The sequence below is a fragment of the Fukomys damarensis genome, unplaced genomic scaffold (genome assembly GCF_012274545.1).
Source record: "Fukomys damarensis isolate Sample0158 unplaced genomic scaffold, DMR_v1.0_HiC HiC_scaffold_37, whole genome shotgun sequence".
Lineage (NCBI taxonomy): Eukaryota > Metazoa > Chordata > Mammalia > Rodentia > Bathyergidae > Fukomys > Fukomys damarensis.
Window position 1 is genome coordinate 49,748,650 of NW_022900949.1, and position 22,371 is coordinate 49,771,020.

The window sequence follows — 22,371 nt, forward strand, 5'->3', positions numbered from 1 at the left end:
AGTTGGCATTGTACAGAAATGGACAACCATATTGGTCTAGAAATGTTAATTTTTTTTTATTTTTATTTATTTTTTCATTTGTATGGGGGTAACGCATTGTATTAAATATGTAAGGTCATATCGACGTGGGTTTGATTACAGAAACTAATAAAGTATTCTCTAAATAATGAAAAAAAGAATAAGATAAGACTATAAAAGCAAGAAGCAATTTAAATATGTTAAGGGACCATTTTCATCTTCAGAATTAAGGATTATTTTAATCTTACATCATTGCCTCTTCTCCTTTACTTTCCTTTTTAGTTTTATTTTAGGATTCACTATAATTAATGTTCATACAGAGATTTCTTTAACTGAAATACCGAATAGTTTCTCTGGTGTGAAACACTATAATAGTACACAGGATCCTAATGAGATAATTAATAATGTGAAATAGGAAGTAAAGGGCTAAAGGTGTAGGGAAAGAGGGAAGAGTGGGGAAAATATAATAAGGGAGAGGAAAAAAATATGAGAAATTGAAAAAATGGAAATAAAGTGTTTGTAAATGGGGAGAGGAGGAGAGGGTGAAGGGAGGGCAGGGACAAGGGAAAAAAAGGAGAATCAAGAGCTATTATGTAAAGGTACAGGATCCCAGTGATGAATATAACTGTATTGTATACCTGGACTGTACCAATAAACTCAATAAAAAGAAAAAAAAAAGGATAAATGAGCCATTTCTGAGGAAACAGATGTACTTTGGGACCATAATGTTAAGTAAAATAAATCTGATACACAAGCTTAATATTGCATGATTTCTTTTACATGAGAAACCTGAAATTAAAGAAAGACCAAAATAAAGGATAGATAATAGAAATGAGATAAATCTTTTGAAAAAGGGAAGAGTATCAAGAGATGAAGATGGAGCAGAGAGGGAATTGGAGCAGAGCAGGAAATAAAAAGTAAGATGTGTGAGGTACATGTAGCAGCATCCCATGGGAGATATAATCACTATGTAGTGCAAACAAAACCTAAGAAAAGTTACTATACAATTTAGTAAAAACAGTGTAATAATAAAGAACACATGGGAAAAGCCTATTTAAGTATAACATTGTGTTTAAAGAAAACAAAATGCCTTGTTAAAATAGGATTTATTCTAGAAATGTAAAGGTGGTCTATCAAACAAGTCTATCAATTTAATTCAGGTTCATGAATGGATAAAAGGAAACTCTCCCCAAAAAACTAAAAATGAAAAAGAACTTTTGTATTATATACCAACAGAAATCATGAAAATCACAGAATCAGAACAAAAATATCTGCTATCAGTATTACTGTTAATTGTGTTAAATACCCTGCCTATGCATTTAGACAAGAGAATGAAACAAAACTTTTAAGTTCAGAAAGGAAGGACAAAACAGAAATTGTTATAAATGATGCCGTAATATACATAGTAACAACAGAATCAAGAAAACATCAAAATTCCTGAGTTCTAAAAGGGTGCATATATAAGACTGACAAAAATTAAGACTTTACTTTTCAGCAGTAACCAAATGCAAAATACTAAGTAGTAATTCTGCAACAATAAAAACATACAATATATAAGAATTAAGTAATGTATAAGATCTCTATTAAAATATAACTCATATATAACAGATCTAATATATTTAAATAAACAAATCCATCATAGTCTTACAAAAATAATGTATCATAATAAAAAGCATCCATTCTTTCCTAAAGTTACACAAAAAATTCAATGCAGTTCTACTGTTCCAACTCTAAAGCAAATTGCTGAGTTACTTGAATAATATGTTTAGAAAATTTTTATAATTTAAAAAATGTTTACAATAGTAAAAGGCTAAGTGGACCTTTACAAAATAGAATATCCTTGAAGTAGGAGAAAGTCATATTTATATCATGTATATTATAAAGCCACAATGATAAAAATCATAATATTAGGGCAAAAAGGTCAAAGGAGCTAAAACAACAGTAGTCACTCGTTATGGATTTTTGGTTCATAATAGACATGGCATCAGAACAAGCAGCAATTATAAATTACTTCATTACAAATCACATTTCCTCACAAAAATCTTTCTAGGTTTTAGTCAAATTTGCAAAGATAAAGGTGTAAAATTATTTTAAAATCTATTGTTATTTTTATTATTTTTTGTTTGTTTGTTTGTGGCTTTTTGACACAGTTCTCACTATGTAGTGCGACTGACCTGGAACTCACTATGTAGCCCAGGCTGGTCTCGAACTCAGTGATCCTCCTGCCTGAGCCTCAGGAGTGCTGGGATTATAGGCATGTGCCACCACACCCTGCTTTAAAATCTATTTTTAAACTGTTGTTAATAAAACAATTATCTGCCTGATTTCCTTTGTGTCACTTTTATATACTGAAAAAGGCAATTTCAGAAACCTACAACAGTGCTACCCTTTAAATCATTTGTTTTTATCTTAAATAGTATGGTTTGTCAATTTTCCCTATATTGTATAACAGATCTTTTATACGGAGAGAAGAGAAAATAGTCAAGATGAAAAACAAAAAGAGAAAAAAAACAAATACTCTGTTTTACACAGAACCTTAATATGTAAAGTAGAACCTGAAGTGACGAATACATTTAAGGATAGATTATATATAAAGTACACTGATAATGCCTGGAAAGAGGCATTAAAATATCAAAGAATTAAGTAAAGATATTAATATTATTATACTTACTGAAGTATCAGAGTAACCAGCCGAATAGCTTCTACAGCAACATCATATTCTTTATCAAGTGTCATTGATACAATGCGATCCTGAAAAAAAGTCATGTGACAAACTGAACACAACTAAGTCATGACAGAGCTAAGGTAATATATTCCCAGGCATACAAATACTACTAATGACAGGTTAAATGGAAAGTTTTTTCTTCAAACTGAGTTATCATAGTTGTACTTATACAAAAAGGGTGTTAGTTTAATGTCTGTAATGTAAAATCTTTCTTATCAACTGATATTCCCCAAACAATGGGATAAGAAAATCTTTAGTTAAAATTAATACATTTATAAAAACCAATACAGAAATAATTTCTTATTTTACACAAGAAAGCTTTCTACAATCAAGAAGTAAGGTCTCAGGTTGGGTATATATGTTGCAAAGCACAGATTAATCCATCCAGGTTTTATGAGTTTAAGACTATGTAGTAAATAATAGAAAGTTAACACTTCTCATTTAATATGATTTGTTAAACCAACTGTATCTACCATTTATGAAATGAAAAATAAAATAAGCTCATCATTCTTGATGCTTACCTTGAATCGGTTAGTGAATAGTTCCAATTTGGGGAATAATTCTCTATTGGTATATAGGCTCTGTAGAGCTTTCAAACACTTTAGCCTGACTTCCCCTTGCTTTAGAAATACAAATTAAAAAAAAAAAAAACAAGTTAATTCCATGCCACAGGTTTTAAAAACAATTCAAGTCTCTGAAGAATAATATAAATTTCAGCTTAATCATTTATTTCATACTGTAACTCAATACAAGACTGAGCAATCATACAGTCTGTGGTAGACTTAAATTTAATTAAAAATACACGGAAAACTCTTGTTTTTGAGAGTAGGCTACACCCTTTTCAGACTTTGGTATCAAGTGTGACCACAGAGTAACATCAACATTTTGTAAGAAAAGGTTATGGTCATTTATTCTGTATATTAACTATGGAATAATTTGGTGAAAAACTTAATTTTATATTAAAGGGTCATCATTCAGTAATGCAACAAATATTTACTGGATGCCTTTTATATTTCAAAGGGAGCAGTTATGAAAACAGATAACGAAATATTTAAAATACACATAAAATGACAGTGTAGAATCCTGAGGTGTTATATACTAGCAGAATGTCATTAATGAAGACATTCACTTGAAGTAAAGGATGATATAATCAAAGTGCATTTAGGATCACTGAGATATCTAAACACTGGTCTCAAAGAAACCAAGGGAGACTGCTATTTCTATGCATCAAAAGTAATGTGCCATACAGTACAAATTCAAGTTCTAGAATCAGAAAAAAACTAGATTTTATTTCTAATTCTATAATCTATTAAATGCATGTAAGATGGCAAGTATATTAATCACTAATAATAAGTTCTCAAAATTATAAAGTTGTAGGGATTAAATGCAGGAGTATACTGCTTTTATAATCAATTCTGGGCAGCAATTTGTTACATTTACAGATTTCTTCCATGGCTAATACTGAGCTGCCAATGAAATACTGAACTGATTTGTAAAAAAAAAGTATATCATCACTCTCTTGGCAAGATGATTCAAGTCACTTCTAGAACATTACTGAATCAGATATTTCCAGGTAACTCTCACACAGGAGGAATCTAAAGTATCTGTGGCAGATGCTGTTGATGCCCAACCTAAAAGCCCTTTACTTGCCTATTTTTCAGCCTCAGCCTGTGTTGCCAGCTAATGATTCATGTTTCTATGGTTCTCTGAATACAGAGTACCTCTGTATTCTAAAATTCCTAAGCAATATGTTTCTGTTCCACCTTTTTTCTATCTATGCAACAATACTCTCTTCTCCATCAAGCTGACACCCATTACCAATATAGAAACTTAAAACAACCCAATCTTGTCTTTAGGCACAAAACATACATGACGTAATTTACTCTCTAAAGCTCCATGTAAAACCAGGCAGAGACTAGACTTTTCATGAAATCATCATTTTGTTAGTATTTCGTGCTATATCATACTTTCCTCACTTTCTTATAGGCTATTCCTGAGTGCATACCTCCTAGAGTCATTCTACTGCAAAATGTTTTGTTCATGTGGGGAATGCATAATATATCAATGGTCCCATAATAATGAATTTGAAAATATTCATATTGTATAGGAACACTGCAACCACTGTAATGTCACAGTTCAATGTATTGCTCATATGTTTGTGTTGATGCTGGTATAAACAAGCTGTGTACAGTTATATGGAGTATATAGTATCTGATAATTACTATGTTACTAGCTTATGTTTCTATAGACTTTTAAAGCATTATTTCAGAGTACACATCTACTTACAAAGTAAAAAGTGTACTGTAAAACAATGCTACTTGGAAGCAGCCTCATACATCTTGTGTTTACCTTGTCTCAAGTTTATATCAAGGCCACATCAAGTGATTAGCTTATAACATCAAGATCTGTCTAATTATACTCTATGATGTTTACATAATGATGAGATGGCCTAATGATACATTTCTCAGAACACATCCCTGTTGTTAAGTAATGCAGAAATCCATACTGCTAGCACAAAAATCTCTGATTGAAGTTTGGCTTTTTAGGGAATATGACCTAAGATAGATGGTGCCACGTAGACTTCTCCAATGAGATATTGAGGTTGGATTAATGAGAGAAATGCTATGAAGAAGAACTCAAAAGCAATAGTTAATGTGCTGCCAATTTTTTAAAAATACAGGAGAGCAGTGCTATCAGCTAGGATTTTCACCTGTGGGTGAGAAGGGATGTACACTAGTTTGTACAACTTTCAGGCATTTGAGGTACAGAGTGAACAATAATTACAAAGACCAGAATTGAGTGGCTGCTGCTAAGTGTCACTGAGATCTCAAAGGAAAATGATAGGCTCAGGCCATCAGATTGCTAGCTCAAGGCAAACACATTACTTTTTTGGCAAAATTTAAAGAAGCTTGTCTCTTACAGATAGAAAACTGATTACAATGAAGACCAAGCCTAGTACTCAACTGTACAAATACAAACAGTAGGATTCATAAGAGTCTTCATTCAAAGCAACTCTTCAATGGTAGATTTAGGGCTATGACAGGAAACAAGTGAGATATAAAGGAAATCTGGATATATGCAGGTGAGAACCTTGAACCCTTAGTTTTCTCTGAATGTATGGGCCTGAAAAAAATGGGTCATGTCTCTCAAACAATGCCTGTTTCTTCCCCACCCTGCCATAAGCCAAAAGATTTCGTGGAGGTCTCAGCGAAGGCAGGTACCTTAATGACAATACCAGCAGCCTTCCTCACTATCCATACAGATCTTCTACTAGACTAAAGTCAAACCTCAGCAATGGACCAAATTTGGCAACCAATAACAGTGGATATAAGATCCCAGAATAGCAGAGATAAAGTAGCATCACCTAACCATCAGGTGCAATGGGGGCATGCTATGGTTTGAACATTATGTTTATCCAAAAGCTTCATGTGCTAGAAGTTAAGTTAGTCCTTAATTAATACTATGTTTTGAAAGGTAGTAGGACTTATCAAAGGTTGAGCCTAGAGGGAAGTGGCTAGGTCATGGCTGTCCTTGAAAAAATAAATTAGTTCCTGAGTGGGTTGATAAAAGAGTTTGGTGGGGGGCTAGAGGGTTCTTCCTGTTGTCTTGCATTTTCTCTCATCAGGTGAGCTCTCATATACTCCTATTCTTGTGATACCATTTGCCATACTGTGACATAGCCAGAAGGTTCTCACTGGGGTTGATCAGATAGGGTTCCTGATCTTGGACTTTCAGCTTCTAAAATGTAAGCTAAGTAAATTTCAGGTGGAAATTTGAGAAAGCAGCAAGAATGAGAGACAGCCAATGGAGTTTTATGAATTGTCTCACAGGCCGTAGTATTACAAGAAGCAAGATAGTTGGAAAACTAATGAAAGTATTATGTAACAAACAATGACTAGAAATCAACAATGGATAAACAAAAGGCTGAGGACATTCATTTCAATATAAAGCTACAATGCCAGATAGCATAAATGACTTTATACCAAAAATGGATTAGTAACTCTGGCCCAGGAAATGAAATCACTCCACTAAGTTCACACAATAAAAACCACACACAGATCTGTGCCTGGTGGTACATGACTGTAATCTCAGCACTCCAGAGGCTGAGGCAAGATGATCACTTTAGGTTCAAGGCCAGCATGGGCTACATACATGTACTGAGATCAAGCCCAGCTTGAACTACATTGAAAGACTGCCTCGAAAAACAAAATCAAAACAGCAATAACAACCCCCAAAATACAGACAGAGCAAGGATACAAATTCTATTTTATTTTTCACATTGCCCAGTGATAATTCCCATATAAGCATCTTTACTTCCAAGTCTTGCTTATTCACCCTACAATGTAACTGGCCCTAAATAAGGTGGTATCCATGAAAATATTTCTTGAAAATTACACACACGCAAATAAAAAAACCAAAAGCTTACTACTGAAATGAGAAATTCCAATATCTGTTTGTCAATTGCTTGACTTTGGGGCTTTACAACTGTCTGAAGCTATTATAGTTCCCTAAATACTACATAATTCTGCAACACAAAAAATCTTATTCAAATTTAGTTTTAAAAATTATTTTTATTTTCTACACACTATTTTACGGTAAAAATATTTGCTATTATATGTTCCTATAAGCAAATAATTTATACCACAGATGGTTTTATTTTCCTGACATCCACATTATATAACTTTAATCAGTAAATTCTTCCTCATCACTGAAGTATGTGCTCTTCTTTTTTTTTTTTGGTTTTTTGAGACAGGGTCTCACTATGTAGTTGAGACTGCCCTGGAACTATGTAGCCCAGGCTGGTCTCAAACTCACAGCGATCCTCCTGCCTCAGCCTCCCAAGTGCTGGGATTACAGGCGTGTGCCACCACGCCTGGCATGTGCTCTTCTTTATCCTCACGTGCTGTGAATCCTCTTGACACTGAGTGCCCCCTGCACTGGGTTCTGTTCTTCAATCTTGGCTTGCTGGGTTTGCAATGGCTTAACTGACTGTTGACAGGGGGGTCTTCCCCTTTGTCTTTACTTTCTACTATGTCCTCAATTTTTTATGGTTTGGCAATTTTCTTTTTCTTCTTTGGAGCTCATGTTCTCCAAGCATATTTTTTGGGCAGATAAAACTTAAGTGTACCCTTTCCCCACATTTGTAACACTTTGATTTACCTTCAGATGAATTCAGCTGGTCTCCCATTGTCAGTAGCAATGCTTGCCCTTATCCCTCTACTAAACAACCGTTTGTTATTGTTTATGGCTCTGGTACAGTTTTGTGCAGAGTCTTTATCAAAAAGTAATATAAATGCAAACCCTTTACTCTTCCTCATATCTTTGTCTTTCATTATAGTAACCTTTACAGCTTTGTCATAATTGGAAAATATTCGGTAGGAGTCGTTTGTCGGGGAGAAGGGCAAGGTGGACACATAAACTGTGCTCTTTCCTGGAGCCAAGCCACCACTCATTTCTTCAGGGACAGTGGTCCCTGCACAGCGAGGATTCAACCCGGACTTTTCCTCACACCTCCCAGTGGCCTGGGAATTCAGGGTGTGTGTAGGGATTCCCCTGAGAGACTAAGGGTTACGGCAGTGGAGGGGCCTTGCATGGCTCCCTTCTGTCTTACTCAAATTTGAATGCTTTTTAACATAGTATCTAATCCGTATCAGCTGTTGGATAAATATTTTTTAACAAGTTATGTATAAATATATGAAAACAGAGAAAATAATGATTTCTTGGGGGTAGAGCATTGCATATATTTGTCAGATTCTTTATTCACATTTGTACAAAATTACTTTGCAAAAAGTATTATGAAACACCAAGGTTAAGTATGATTTCATACTGAGTTGTATCTTTAAGGAACAGTAATTTAGGTTGCCAAGAGAATACTTAAATGGGAAAAATTTGAAAAACAGAGTTAAAGTAAACCAAATTAAGGTGGGCTGTCAAGGAATGGATGTGTAGCATGTGGCAGGGGTAAAGGGAGCAGAGAGCAAGGATAAAAAAGCTTTTTGGTGTGCTTAAGAGATATAGGGTATAGGATGAGTCAATAAAAAGAAAAGTCAACTACAACTAGATCCTATCTAACACAAAGATTTTGCTATGAGAAGTGAAGCACATATTAGAAAATATAAATAGAAGTATCCACACAATAAACTATAGTTTGGAAGCAGCTTGTCCTTGATAAAAACTTAGTTGAGGGTTGGTCTCCAAAGGGATGGTGTTGAGAAGCGGCAAGCCTTTCAGAGGTGTTTGAGCCAAAGCAGGTCTGCCCCTATGAATGAATGTTTTTCCTGCAGAAATGGGTTAGCCATTGTAGAAGTTCAACTCCTTTTTCTTCTCTTGCACATACATTCTGCCATAAGATAAGGAGATGCTCAGACATCTTTAAGCCACCATAACCACTTTCTTTATAAATTACTCCGTCTCAGGTATTTCATACAGCAATAGAAAACAGATTAAGAATCAAGGTAAAAGCAAAAACAGTACCAAGAAGTATAGATGAAATGTAATGCACAGAGAAAGGCAATCAAGGTCATAAGTGTAAACTCAGAAAGATTAAGATATTTAGCTAACCACCTAGAGACTACTATTGCTAAATTTTAATTAGACATGCACTGTATCATCCTTCAGGGCAGAACCAAAAATGAGTAGGTAAGAGAATAATTCTTCAGTAGTTAGAGACTGTTTTTATTGACCAAAACTAATATAAAAATCATATGTAAAACATTTGTCTTAATTAGGAGGATAGACACAGTTATAACCTTTAAAGTTGTACAATCAGGATAAAAGTTTTGTCAGCTTATTTAAAAGAGGCATACTGAGGGTCATGGATTTAGCTCAGTGGTGCTGCCTACCTTGCAAGCTCAAGGACTTGAGTTAGATCCCCAGTACAGAGAGAGAGAGAGAGAGAGAGAGAGGGAGGGCACAGGAGGAATCTGAAGATAGAAGGCATAGCCTAGAAAGGATGTGATTTTAAACAGACAACTAAAATAAGAGAAAGAAAATAACCAGTTTGGGGGGCAGGGCAAGAATACAATGAGAATGACAAAACAAAAGTTCAGAGATTATTTAATACTTACATCCTTTTCTAAATAAAATAACTGGAGATGATAGGAGAGGTTTAAGAAACTATTTCACTGAATATAGTATTCATAATTTTATCAATCATATACAAGGACAATCTATTTCTTCCTTTATCTAAAGACTGGATTTCTACAAAACAATAATTAAGTGACTTTTTAAAAACTGATGGCTTTTTGGTAAGCAACCTCAAATCAGTGTTCCTCCTCCAAAATTTGATCTGCATATGAGGTTTTGTTAAAACTGGTAACTGCTATATATATTCAGATTAATACAAGGTGGGTGGAACAACTACTGGTAGGAAATAAAAGCATGACACTTTAAAGCGATTCCCAGTAAGACCACTGTCTTGTTGAATTTAGGAATATATATACATGCTTGAGGGCAGAATGTATAATTCTATATTTTCTCACAGTGAACCTAATTAAATGAACCTGAGACAGGTTTAAGTGCAAAGGTCCCAGTTCACATGGGATTCAATAACAGGAAATATGGAATATAGCTTTGTCTTTATTACTAAAAAGAAAAGGATATAAACTGTTAGGGGAGATACAGATTCAGGAAAAAATTCACTAGATGTTAATTAGATTTTCCATTAGATGAGGTGTTGGGGAGGGAAGAGAATCTTTTTTAAATCACAAATTAAAAACATTAAAATGAAGTTACCAACTTGTAATTTTCTGCACTGTGAACTCACAGCAAAAGTAGCCTATAAATTTTCTGAGGTTTTTAATCATACTTTATATAATTATATGGCCTTTTCCAAAACAAATTTTTAAACTTTTTATTACATAACAATATCAGGTATATTTGTATAGGTCTTTATTTCCACATAAAATATTTATATTATGCTTATGTTTAATTTTACCATGTAGGATTATCATAATTTTATACTTAGGGTCTTATTCTGTAACTGGATTCTAATTTTTATTTTAATATAATTAGGCACGCATTTAACAGTTATTTGTTTAAAGATATAGAATTATAGATCTAGGTATTTTGCTCAGTGGTTTCGCTGCCTGCCTCACAAGTGCAAGGTCCCGAGTTCAATCTAAGGCACCAAAACAAAGATTTAAAATTATAGTAAGAAGGTTTGCAGATTAAAGCAAATGAACATGTATAAATAGAACACTAGAAGACTATCCACGTTTTATTTAATTTTATTGCACATTAAAAACTACAGTTTAAAAAGTTTTATTAATGCACATCTGCAATATATAAGTTTACACTCATCTCAGGAAGTACATGTACATAGCACATCTTGATTCTTTTTTATTCCCCTTCTCTAGATTCTCTTCCCGTTTTTATCATTATTAGTTCATGTTGACAACATACTATTTAATGTTTGCAACATTCGCTGTATTTGATATGAGTACATGACACATTTTGAATCTTTCTACATCCTCCCTCTTCACCCTCAAAATATTTTTGAGAATACTTAGTACAATCATGTTTTAAACTATACCATGCATGGCGCTGTGTGTTTCTAATTCCAGTTACTCTGGAAGGATGCAATAGGTGGATCGAGCCCAGCCTGAACAACTTAAGACTTAGGAAGAGCAATTCTCAAAATAAAATGTAAAAAAAGGGGCTGGGAATGTAGCTCAGTATGAAGTCCTTGGGTTCAATCTCAAGTACAAGGGAAAAGAAAAAAAGTAATGCTTTACATGCTAAGATCGAAAGAATAAGCCTTAAATTAATATTAAACCTGGTCTTTAAAAGTCTAAGAATAGAACTGCATTTTAGAAGATAAAGTAGCTTCTGATATCTATGACACTTTTAACAATTAAGATAGAGAAAATAAGTCTTACATTACCAAATCTGTCTTTAAAAGCCTACGAATACAACTGAATTTTAAAAAATAAAGTAGCTTCTGGTATCTATGACACTTTTAACAATTCAAAGTGAGTGCAACAAATTAAACCTGTCATACAGTTTCTATATTTTAAAATATCTGGCAAAAATATCTGGCAATTCAATTTATACAATGTTAGAGCTTAATAACAATTCTAATAATTTATTATTCTTATCCTTTGTTATTTTCAAAGTTAATTATTCGGGAGTCAATAATGTGAGATTCCTTTTAAAGTCAGATGCTTGCCTATAAGACTAGAGGAAGAAACAGATTTTTAGATCAAATATTCTAGACTTCAATAAATCTATTCAATTGATAAAACTATTGATATAACCCTAGAAAAATCTAAACAAGAAAGTTTATTTATTTTCATTATATTAAGATAAACAAATCTCCCTTAATTCCAAACTAGAAAATGACTACAATTATAATTTCTTGGGGTACATATATGTATTGTCATACGAGTTTAGACATATCAATCTTGACTCAAGACAGCACTACATCTAAGTAACAGAGGGACACATGGATCAATGTATCAATTTCATCATGACCATCAAGTAAAGAACTGAGCTTCATGACAGTTTTACAATTATCGTTATATCATCTTAAATTTCACATTATCACAACTCTTAAAAAGTCAACTATTATCATTTTGATTCCTAGCATGCTGGTATTAAGACAATCATATCTTCTTTCAAAGTTTAAAAGACAATAACTTACCCTGTCATGAAGAGTCCAGCCAACATATTTTAGGTAACTGTCATTTAGGAAGGCATCACTATACATTTTCATCCATACTCCAATCTCTTCAATACAAATGGCTCTAATCTCAGCAATAGCATCACTTGTTGGGTGATAGGGAGAAGAGAAACTTCTGATTAATATCCAAAGCCTGAAGGTATTCACAAACAGCAAGGATAAATATTTGCTTCATTTTTAAGATAGAGTCTCGCTGTGCAGTCCAGGCTGGCCATGAATTCACAATTTGCCTGCCTAACCCTTCGAAGTACTTCATTACAGCCATGAGTCTTTTATCTTTATTTTTTTAGGCTGAAGAATGGGGAAAATAATGTACTTCTGCTAAAATCGGAACAATTTTGCTGACTGTTCTGTAAAGTGGTGGCAGAACAACCCCAAATGTCAGGATTTTTGGCTTCCTGCCCAGACAGCTCTTCAGCTTGCTATAAGCAACTGATGCAATCCTACACTTAAGATCTCTGTATCATGAACACATATAATGCTGATACTTGTGACTCATTTTTATGAGGTTATTAACTCTAACTTTTAAAAAACATAATTTAACTTAAAGTAATTTTTATCTCTAGTTTATACAAGGAAATAATACATGGCAATAATCTGTTAGCTGAGCTGGAGTTTTTCTATTAAGGCACTTTGTTTCTCTTTGGTGATAAAATGAGTGATGGAATTCAAATATTTCATTGCATGCTCTTATAAGTCAATTTCATCTATTCTCCTATAACATAAAAGCCATACTGTTGACTACAACATTTAGTTTTCCTTCTTTTTGATTGCAGTTATTTTTCATAGAAAGGTCCCATAGTATAGGATTGACAGTCCAGGATCTGCAAGAAGTCATCATGAATTCAAACCCTGGTCCTGCTATTTACTAGACATGACGTTCTTCTTTTTTAAGTTTCCTTATCTGAAAACAGTATCAATAATAGGACCTAGCTTACAGACATACTGTGGGAATGAAATTACTTAATACAAGTAAAATACTTAGAATTACAACTGGTACTAACTAAGCTTATCATAAATGTTAGCTCTTACAATCTCTGAGTTTTATCAATCTAGACATAGAAAGACAATATAGTATATAAAGTAGATTTACTATAACTGTGAGATGTTGTTCCTAGACCATTTTAATATAAAATATGAAGCGCTTTAGGATACTTTTTCTTGATATTAAAGTTTTTAAGACATAAAAGTGTAGAAACAATAGAATGAATAACCATGTGTCCACTGCTCAGCTAAAAAGTAAAATATTCTGGAGAAAACTTCTTATATTCTTCTTGCCAATTCATCTCCATTCCTAAGAATAAGCAACTATCCTTGATTTAGTATAATCCCTATCTCTGTAGTTTTAAATTCATATGCATTGCTTTACACAATTAAAAAGTTCACATAAATATCATGTAGAAATAATTCTCCAGTTTACTTTTTTCACAATTTTGCAATGTAATTATTAGTTTTAATATATTATTTAAAACTCATATTCAGTGTTCATATCTATAAATATATTACAAATTATTTATAAATCATCTCACTGTAGAACATTTAGGGGTTTTATTAACAATGATGTCATTAACAGCTCTGGACATGTTCCCTCATGCATATACATGAGTTTATCTAAAGCAGTATTTTTCAAGTAGTGTATTACCATCCATTAGCACATTATGTAACAGTGAGTAGGAACAAATACATTAAAGTACATAGGATTAAAAAATATGAAACAAACAAAGAAAGCACACTACATGTTTGTTATGGTTAAGATCTTAAGTGTTGCCCCAAAGGGCTGTCTGCTATAGGCGTGGTCAACAGCCTATGGTAGTACCTTTAGGAGGTAAAGCTTGCTGTAAGGAAGTTATGTCACTGGGGCATGTCTGTGGGGGACCCAAGCCTTTTCCTCTTTTTCCCTTCCCAATTGTCATAAAGTTCACAGTCTCTCTTCTACATACTCCCCATCATGTTGTACTGCACCACGTCAAAGACAACAGGCCAAGTGAACAGAGAAGGAAAACTGAAACTGTAACCCAAAATAAGTCTTTAATTCTTTTAAGCTTTTGGCCTAAAAGTTATTTGTGATGGAAATTTGACTAACACAGTATGGTTAGTAGTCTCAAGACTACTGTGTACTCACTGTAGGAGATGGTCAACATATCTGTTAGACAATGTTTTCTATACCCAAAAGTGAAATTATTGGATGAGAAGAAATCTGTATCTTCACCTTTATCACACACTTAAAAATTTCGTAAATCAGTGCTTCACATCCTTGTTAAACACTTGGTTTTATCCTTTTTGATATGCATTTCCATCTCTAAATGCTGCAGGCTTATATACTTTATTGTACGTGTGACTATATACATAAAAACAAATGGTAACAGGAAAAAAAATCCCACTTCTAAAACAAAATACCAAAATCATTCATTTTAGTATTACCAAGTAGTAAATAAATGTCCATCAGTATGCATTAAGACTATTTTGCTATACTATCCTTGTCAAAGTCAAGCCTAGGTGGATAAGTTAATGTACACTGGTAATTCCAGGTAATCAGGAGTCTGAGTCAGAAGGATTACAAGTTGGAGGCCAGTTGTCTCAAAGTAAAATAAAAAGAAATGTGGATTTGGCTCAGTGCTAAAGCATCTGTCTCGCATTTAAAAGATCCTGGATTCAGACCTCAGTACCATAAAACAAAACAATCAGGCTACAAATTTTATTGCACAACTTCATGAAAGTGGTATGAGTACAAAATTGTTAAATACCATATGATTAAAACTATAATTACGACTAAGCATTACAGCACACTATCACACTTAAATTAATTTGTAAAAGTATCAATGATACTAAGATTGTGGTTGGCTATTTCCACAGGCCAGAGAATGCAAAGGCTTAGTGCATTTCAAAGGAGAAATCTTGCTTAAAATATTTTTTTACAGCTACCTCTATCTCTATGTCTAATTTCTAAGCTTTGTACCCCTCATAGCAGCACTATGGACTGAACCAAGAACACCAAGCTACAGTATATCCCTAGTGTTTAATAATATTTTTGTCTAACCTATTAGACAAAACAGCTTATATCCTTAGAGCACAGTTTCTCTATATGCACTGGCAATATTTTGATAGAACATATCTTCTAAGAATTTCAGTTCTAGTCATATCAGACGCCAGTTTGATCCTTTTTAACATAATTCTAAAAAATAGCCTATTCTAGATTAATCGTTTTGCATATATGACCATATTATGTAATCACAAACCAGAAAGTAAAATTAAAACTCTTTAGTGGTGGTTTTAAAGTATGCCTATAAATTCATTAATATTCCCTTTGACAAAGATGATATTCCCTTTTCCTAAGTGTACTAAGTAACTTACCTTTGATGAAAATAAAGTAGCCAAAATGATAAAATAACTTTTTCTCACTTGCTTAGATTTATTTTTATGGTGATTATTTTTCCTTTCACTATCACTGCCCATAATTTTAAAATATATTGGGCTTCAATGCATATATTTTGCTTATATTCAATCCTTATTCCCCTCTCCCTCATTCTCCTTTGACTTGTCTAATAATAATCTCTCTTGTACCTTCACATCATCTTGTTTACGTTCCACCTTTCTCAGTTTGGCTTGTTTTGCTCAACATAATAATCTCCAATTCCTAATAGGGAATACTCCAGGTTAAGTCAAAAAAAGACACTGTGTGTTCTGCTTTGTTACTTAGTAGATCATTCTCTGGGAAAAAGCCCACTATCATGTTTTAATATCATTCAAGGTGCCCTATGAAAGTTTCATGGTGTAACTGTAATCATATTAATAAGACATTGTGGAACAAATACTGCAACCCTAGTCAAAACCTTAGGTGACTACAACCATCCTTTTTTCAAACTAAATTTATTTTTTAACTCATGCACATATAGGGTAACACAAGGCTTCATATATGTACACAGTGTATAATATTTAAATTAGGTTAAACATATCTATCTCATTTACCTTTTTTAATGGTGAAAAATTTCAAATCCTTTAACATTCAAAATGTACAGTACAATGTTGTTGCTTATAGTCACATTGTAGATAATACTGATTGTAATGCCATGAGAGATCTAAGCCAGAATCACCTAGCTGGACTATTCATAAATTCCTCACCAGTTAAACTGACACAATAAATATTTTACACTTGTTTCACAAGTTTTGGGATAATCTGTTATATGCTAAAAATAACCAATATTATTTGTTTTTAATAAGGATCCTTTCAATGTAATTATGACCACTTGTTGTCTTGTCTGGTCCACAAATTATTTCACCTTTACTACAAATGGCTCAAGCATGTCAGAACCTACATGATTGTGGACAACCCTACATATCTGTAATTCCCACAAGTCTAATCTCATTACCTACACTGATTATTCTTTTAGGTTCCAGTGAATTCTCAGCTTGTCCATGATTCTTGTCCTATCTTCCTATGACAAGACATTCATTTCTTGCTTTCTAGGAAATAATATTATATTTAAGTAGATGAGGTATGAAATCAAAGCAAAATATGCTTCTAAATATTCTCCAAAACTTAGTTTTCATATTGAATTTATTTTTTAATACCTAATCTCTTTTCAATGTGCCATCCCATTCCGAAAAATAATGTCTAGTTAAGGCATCTGCTATCTTCTAAAGCAAAGATTAAAATAGGGGCAAAACAAGATGATAAGTATAAAGACAATCATACAATAGGCTAATCTTTGTATCATTTTTGTACTGGGATCTTTAACAGAGAAATATAAAGCAGTACACAGTGGGGAAATGAAGTAAAACAATTAGCAAACAAAAATGCTGAAGCAATTATATTACTCATTTATTAGAACAATTTTATAACAGAAAAATGATCATATTTATTTCTCTGAAAAACTTCCCTAATTTATTGTCATAATTTTGAGGGGAGAAACATGACCCTTTAGTATTGGGACACTGGATTACTTTCTAGGAAGATGGAGATTTTTTAGTTATAATAAAATGAATTTTAACTCTAGTGTACTTTAGTTAAGTGTTTCTTATAATACCTTTACAGTTGCTTTTCCAGAAAGGATGTAGACTAGATTAAAATGATTTCAAAGAAATTTCAAGAAAAATTCTTGGCTAATATTCTAATCCACAATTACTACTAGTCCTGTACAATGAATCTCAAATGAGCTTCAGAATGAGAAATAATTACAAAGACTGTTAAAAGGGAAGATCTAAATTGCAGCGTGCAATGAATTTATGTCTCAAACAATTTTGTAAGGTGCAGATGAAAACTAATTACTGTATTTTCTAAATACCAACTATAGAAATTTTTAAAAAATCAAATACCTTAAAGAGAACAGTTGAGTTACTGAAAAATCACACTGTAATCTTCATTTGACTGTGGATAAAACCTGAGACTAAAAACAGTGACTTATATAGCAAGATGATTAAAATCAATATTAATTTAGAAGAGTGGTGAATGTTAATAAAAGGCATCAGAGGGAATACAGAAGCATATAAAGTGATGGAGGACAGCAGAGAGTGGTCAATAAATGCTTCTGAGAGGTACTATTAAGAAAAGTATATACCACAACAGCAGAAAGCTCTCCTGTTTGCTAATTATATCCAATTCATTTCATTATTTCAGGCTAAGCAGAGATTTTTAAAATGCATTTAAATTGTAATAGGATTAGAGTGAGAATGTAGCTCAGTGGTGGAGTGCTTGCCTAGTATGCACAAAGCGCTGGGCCTGACCCCAAACACTACAGAAAATGAACAAATAAGGACAAAATAACAAAACAGAAAGTAGTAAGTTTATAAAATAGAAACTTTTTCATCTCTTTTTTGTTACATTACTAGTTGGTAAAAAATAATGTAATAATTAGAAATTAGAGTCATTCATAGGAAAATGGATGCATATTGAGGATATAGTAAGTTAAATAAATCAGTCACACATGTATAAACACTGCATAGTTTCTCTGGTATGAAAAACTATAATGGTACAAGATCCTAATGGTATAATTGACAATGTGAAATAGGAAGAAAAGGGCTAAAGGTGTAGGGGAAGTGGGAAGGGTAGGGGAAAGGAAATAAGGGAAAAGAAAAAAAACATGAAAATATGGAAATAAAGTATTTGTAAATCGGGAAGGGAGGAGGGGGTGAGGGAAGGGCAGGGTTAAGGGGAAAAAATGAGAACCAAGACCTGTCATGTAAAGGTACAAGATCCCAGTGACGAATGTAACTGCACTGTATACCTAAAATATACCAATAAACTCAATGAGAAGAAAAAAAATAGTGTAAAAATAAAGAGAAAATATTATGTGACTAAGTTTCATAGAAAAAAAATGACATAGTCACTGGCTACCACTGCTATTAGTCTGCAATATTTTACTATTGATTTAGGCAGGGTGGTGCAAGCCTATAATCCCAGAATTGGGAGGCTGAGAGGAGGATCACCACAAGTTCGAGGACAGCCTGGAGTACATGGTAAGTTCAAGGTCAGCCTGAACTACATAGCGAGAGTCTGTCTCAGAATGAAAAAAGAAAAACAAGTTTCACTATTGACAAAGATTTTGGCATAAATGAGACTAAAAATGAAATGCCAAAACTATATTAACTCTGGGAGGCTGAGGAAGGATGATCATAAATTTCAGCCCAGCCTGGGCAAGTAAGCAAGACTGTTTAAAAAATAAAAAGGCTGGGAATGTAGCATAGTGTGAAGGCCCTAGGTTCAATCTCCAATACCTATCCCAAGAAGATATATTAACTCTAAATGATACACATTTCCTAATTTTCCTTTTAATCTTTTCTCCTGCCTAATTGTGCTTGCTAATGTTTCAAGTACTATGTTGAATAGGAGGTGTGATATCGGACACCCTTGTATTGTTTCTTATTTTAGAGTAAAAGCTTACAGTTTTCCCCATTTAGACTAATTTCTACAGTAGATTTGTCATAAATGGCTTTTGTCAAATTGAAATAATGTCCTTCTAAATCCATTTTCTTCAGTGGTTTTATCACGAACAGATGTTGGATTTTGTTAAAGGTTTTTGTATCTACTGAGATGACTGTGAGATTTTTCTACTTGCTTGTTTATGTGATATATTACATTTGATGATCTGTGTATTTTGGATTATGCTTGCAGGGAACATAGACAGAGCCAGGATATATTCCAGAGTTGAGGAGGAGGAGCTGGGAATTTAGAAATTCCAGGGAAGCATACAAGGCACAATATCAAATGGGAAAGCTGCACAGAAAAAGTAAGCTCTGGTGATCTGCAAAACAACTCTACTGAGTCCATAGCCAAATGCTAAACAACATGTATATGTGAAGCAATTAGGTTATGATGGAGAAATAATGGAAGAACTGGAGAGAATAGTCTCTGAAGCAAATATAATGTTGGGAACAGTTTGCTCTCCAATGGAGAAAGGTGGAAATACCTTATAACACAAGAAGTTTTGAGTGCAATAAAAACAGAATTTTCTGAGCACCAAAAGAAAATTAATCTTAAATTCGGGTCCACTTAACAAATTTTCAAAACAAGTCTTGAAAGAATAAAACATAACTATATCCCAGAAAACAGAAAAGTGGAATACTTGTTAGATCTGGCATCAGTAAAAAAAAATCACTCATAAGAAATAGGCAAATGACCTAAAATGAGAAAAATCAATCCAAACAGAACAAGAATTAACAGATGGTAAAACTAACAAAACAGAATATCAAAAACAATTGTTATGACAAAATACATATATTCAAGAAACTACAGGGAAGCACCACATATTAAGAAGAAAGATAAAAGAAACATTAAGAAAATCACACCAATGAACAGAATTTCTTTAAACTACTGGTAAGAGAGAAATCTAAATGGTAGAAAATACAAAAAGTTAAAGTAACTATAAAGGATGAAAGAAAAGAATGACAGCAGACTTCTTTTTGGGTAGCAATGAGGCAAATTAGATACTGACATTATTTCATTAAATAATAATTTTAAAAACCACCAAAATGTTGACACAGATTTCCATAAGTGGCAAATTATTTCAAAAATAAGGCAAGGCAATGGTAGAAGTGGCTGAAAAATTCTCTCCTATCGTGTGTGGGGGGCAGAGGTTGGATGGGTAACTCCATGGTAAGAGTACTTGCTCCTAGCATGCGTGAGGAACTGGGTTTAATCCCCAGCACTGCAAAACAAAGATAATAATTTCAGTTTTAAAATTTTCCTATGGTTCTTTTTGTTTTGTAATACTGGATACTGAATCCAGAGCCTCCCGCGTTCTAGGCAAGCACTATAGAACCATGCTGTAAGGCCGGATATGGTGGCGCACACCTGTAATCCCAGCACCCTGGGAGGATCGCTGTGAGTTCAAGACCAGCCTGGGCTACATAGTGAGTTCCAGGTTAGTCTCAACTATACAGTGAGTCACTGTCTCAAAAAAACCAAAAAAGAACTATGCTATACCCACAGCCCAACTAAAGACAAAGACTTTAAAGTTGTTCCAATAAATACAATCAAAGAATTAAAGGAAAGCATATGTGAGTTAAATGAGAATCTGATAAAAATATCATACCCAACAATGCCCACTTTTGCCACTTATTTTTTTGGGGGTATAGGGACTCTGAGCATTGAATCCTGCATTTACATATGATATGCAAGTGATCTACCATACATAATACGTTCCCCAAGCCTATTTTATGTTATTGTGATTTTTATTTTGAGACAAGGTCTCACTGAGATGTACAGGTTTTTCTTGATCTTCCTGAGTACTTAGGATTAAAGGAATAAAAATACCATGCCTGGTTGATTTCCACTTTCTGTTTTTTTGGTAGTACTCGAAGTCAAACCCAAAGCCTTAACACTGAGTTACATCTTTAGTCCTTTATTCAAAAATATTTCAAGGCCAGATTTCGAGGATTTAGCTCAGTGGTTCTTGCCTCCAGCCTCGCAAGTGCAAGGTGCTGAATTCAATCCCCAGCACCCGCCCCCAAATTTTTTTTTTTTGGAGACAAGGTTGCTAACTTGCCAAGGCTGGGGTTGAAGTTGTGATTCCCCCTTGTCCCAGCATATCGAAGCTGGGTTATAGGTGTACATCACCATGCCCAGCTACTTTCACCATTTTTATTCAACACAGTACAGTAGGGGAGGTCCTAGCCTGGGATACCAGGCAAGAGAAGGGCGTACAGAGCATCAAAGTTGGGAAGAAAGTTGTCAAATTATCATTGCTTGAAGATGACGTGATCTGACAGAGAGAAAATGCCAAAACTCTGCCAGAAAATTATTATAACTAATAAACTTGAAGTATAAAAAGACCAACACATGAAAATCAGTAACATTGCTATATGCCAACAGCAGACTATATGAAATAGAAACAAAGACTTTAATTCCATTTACAATAGGTTCAAAGACAACATAATACCTAGGAAAAAGTTTAATTGAAGAAGTGATTGATGTCTGTAATGAAAAGTATAAAACAATGAAAAAGAAACTGAAAAATACACAAAGAAAAAGAAATGCATGCCATATTCATGGATTGCAAGGATGAGTATTTTAAAGTGTAAGAGTCCACCCTATCAAAGCAATCTACACATTTAATGCAATCCCTATCAAAATACCAATAAATCTTTAAATTGAAATCCAAAGTCATCTTGGAGAAAAACAACAAAACAGAATTCATTCCACTACCTAACCTCAATATATAGTAATCAAAACAGTATGGAGTTGGGATTTAGTTCAGTAGTTTCGCCACCTGCCTCACAAAGTGCAAGGTTCTGAGTTTGATCCCCAGTACGAAGGAAGGCAGGAAGACAGGAAGGCAGGAAGGCAGGAAGGCAGGCAGGCAGGCAGGCAGGAAGGAAGGAAGGACTGACTCCAAAACAGCATGGAGTTGGCATAAAAAGACTGACAGATCAAAGGTACAGAAAAGAGGCCTACATGCAAACACACACATCTACAGCTACATGGTTCTTTTTTTTTTTTTTTTTTTTTTTT

At 33.6% G+C, this 22,371-nt stretch overlaps 1 protein-coding gene and 1 pseudogene across 4 annotated transcripts in view; both read right to left on the bottom strand.

The window, feature by feature from the left end:
• Positions 1 to 22,371, bottom strand: part of Stag1 (stromal antigen 1) — a 366,592-nt gene that overhangs the window by 115,730 nt on the left and 228,491 nt on the right. For all 4 annotated transcript variants that reach the window (XM_010625514.3, XM_010625515.3, XM_010625516.3 and 1 more), the window contains 3 exons: positions 12,387 to 12,510; positions 3,265 to 3,363; positions 2,690 to 2,769 (listed from right to left, as the gene is read on the bottom strand). In XM_010625514.3, the coding sequence (XP_010623816.1) occupies positions 2,690 to 2,769; positions 3,265 to 3,363; positions 12,387 to 12,510 (303 nt within the window). The remainder of the gene's footprint in view (positions 1 to 2,689; positions 2,770 to 3,264; positions 3,364 to 12,386; positions 12,511 to 22,371) is intronic.
• LOC104863186 lies at positions 7,575 to 8,377 on the bottom strand (annotated as a pseudogene).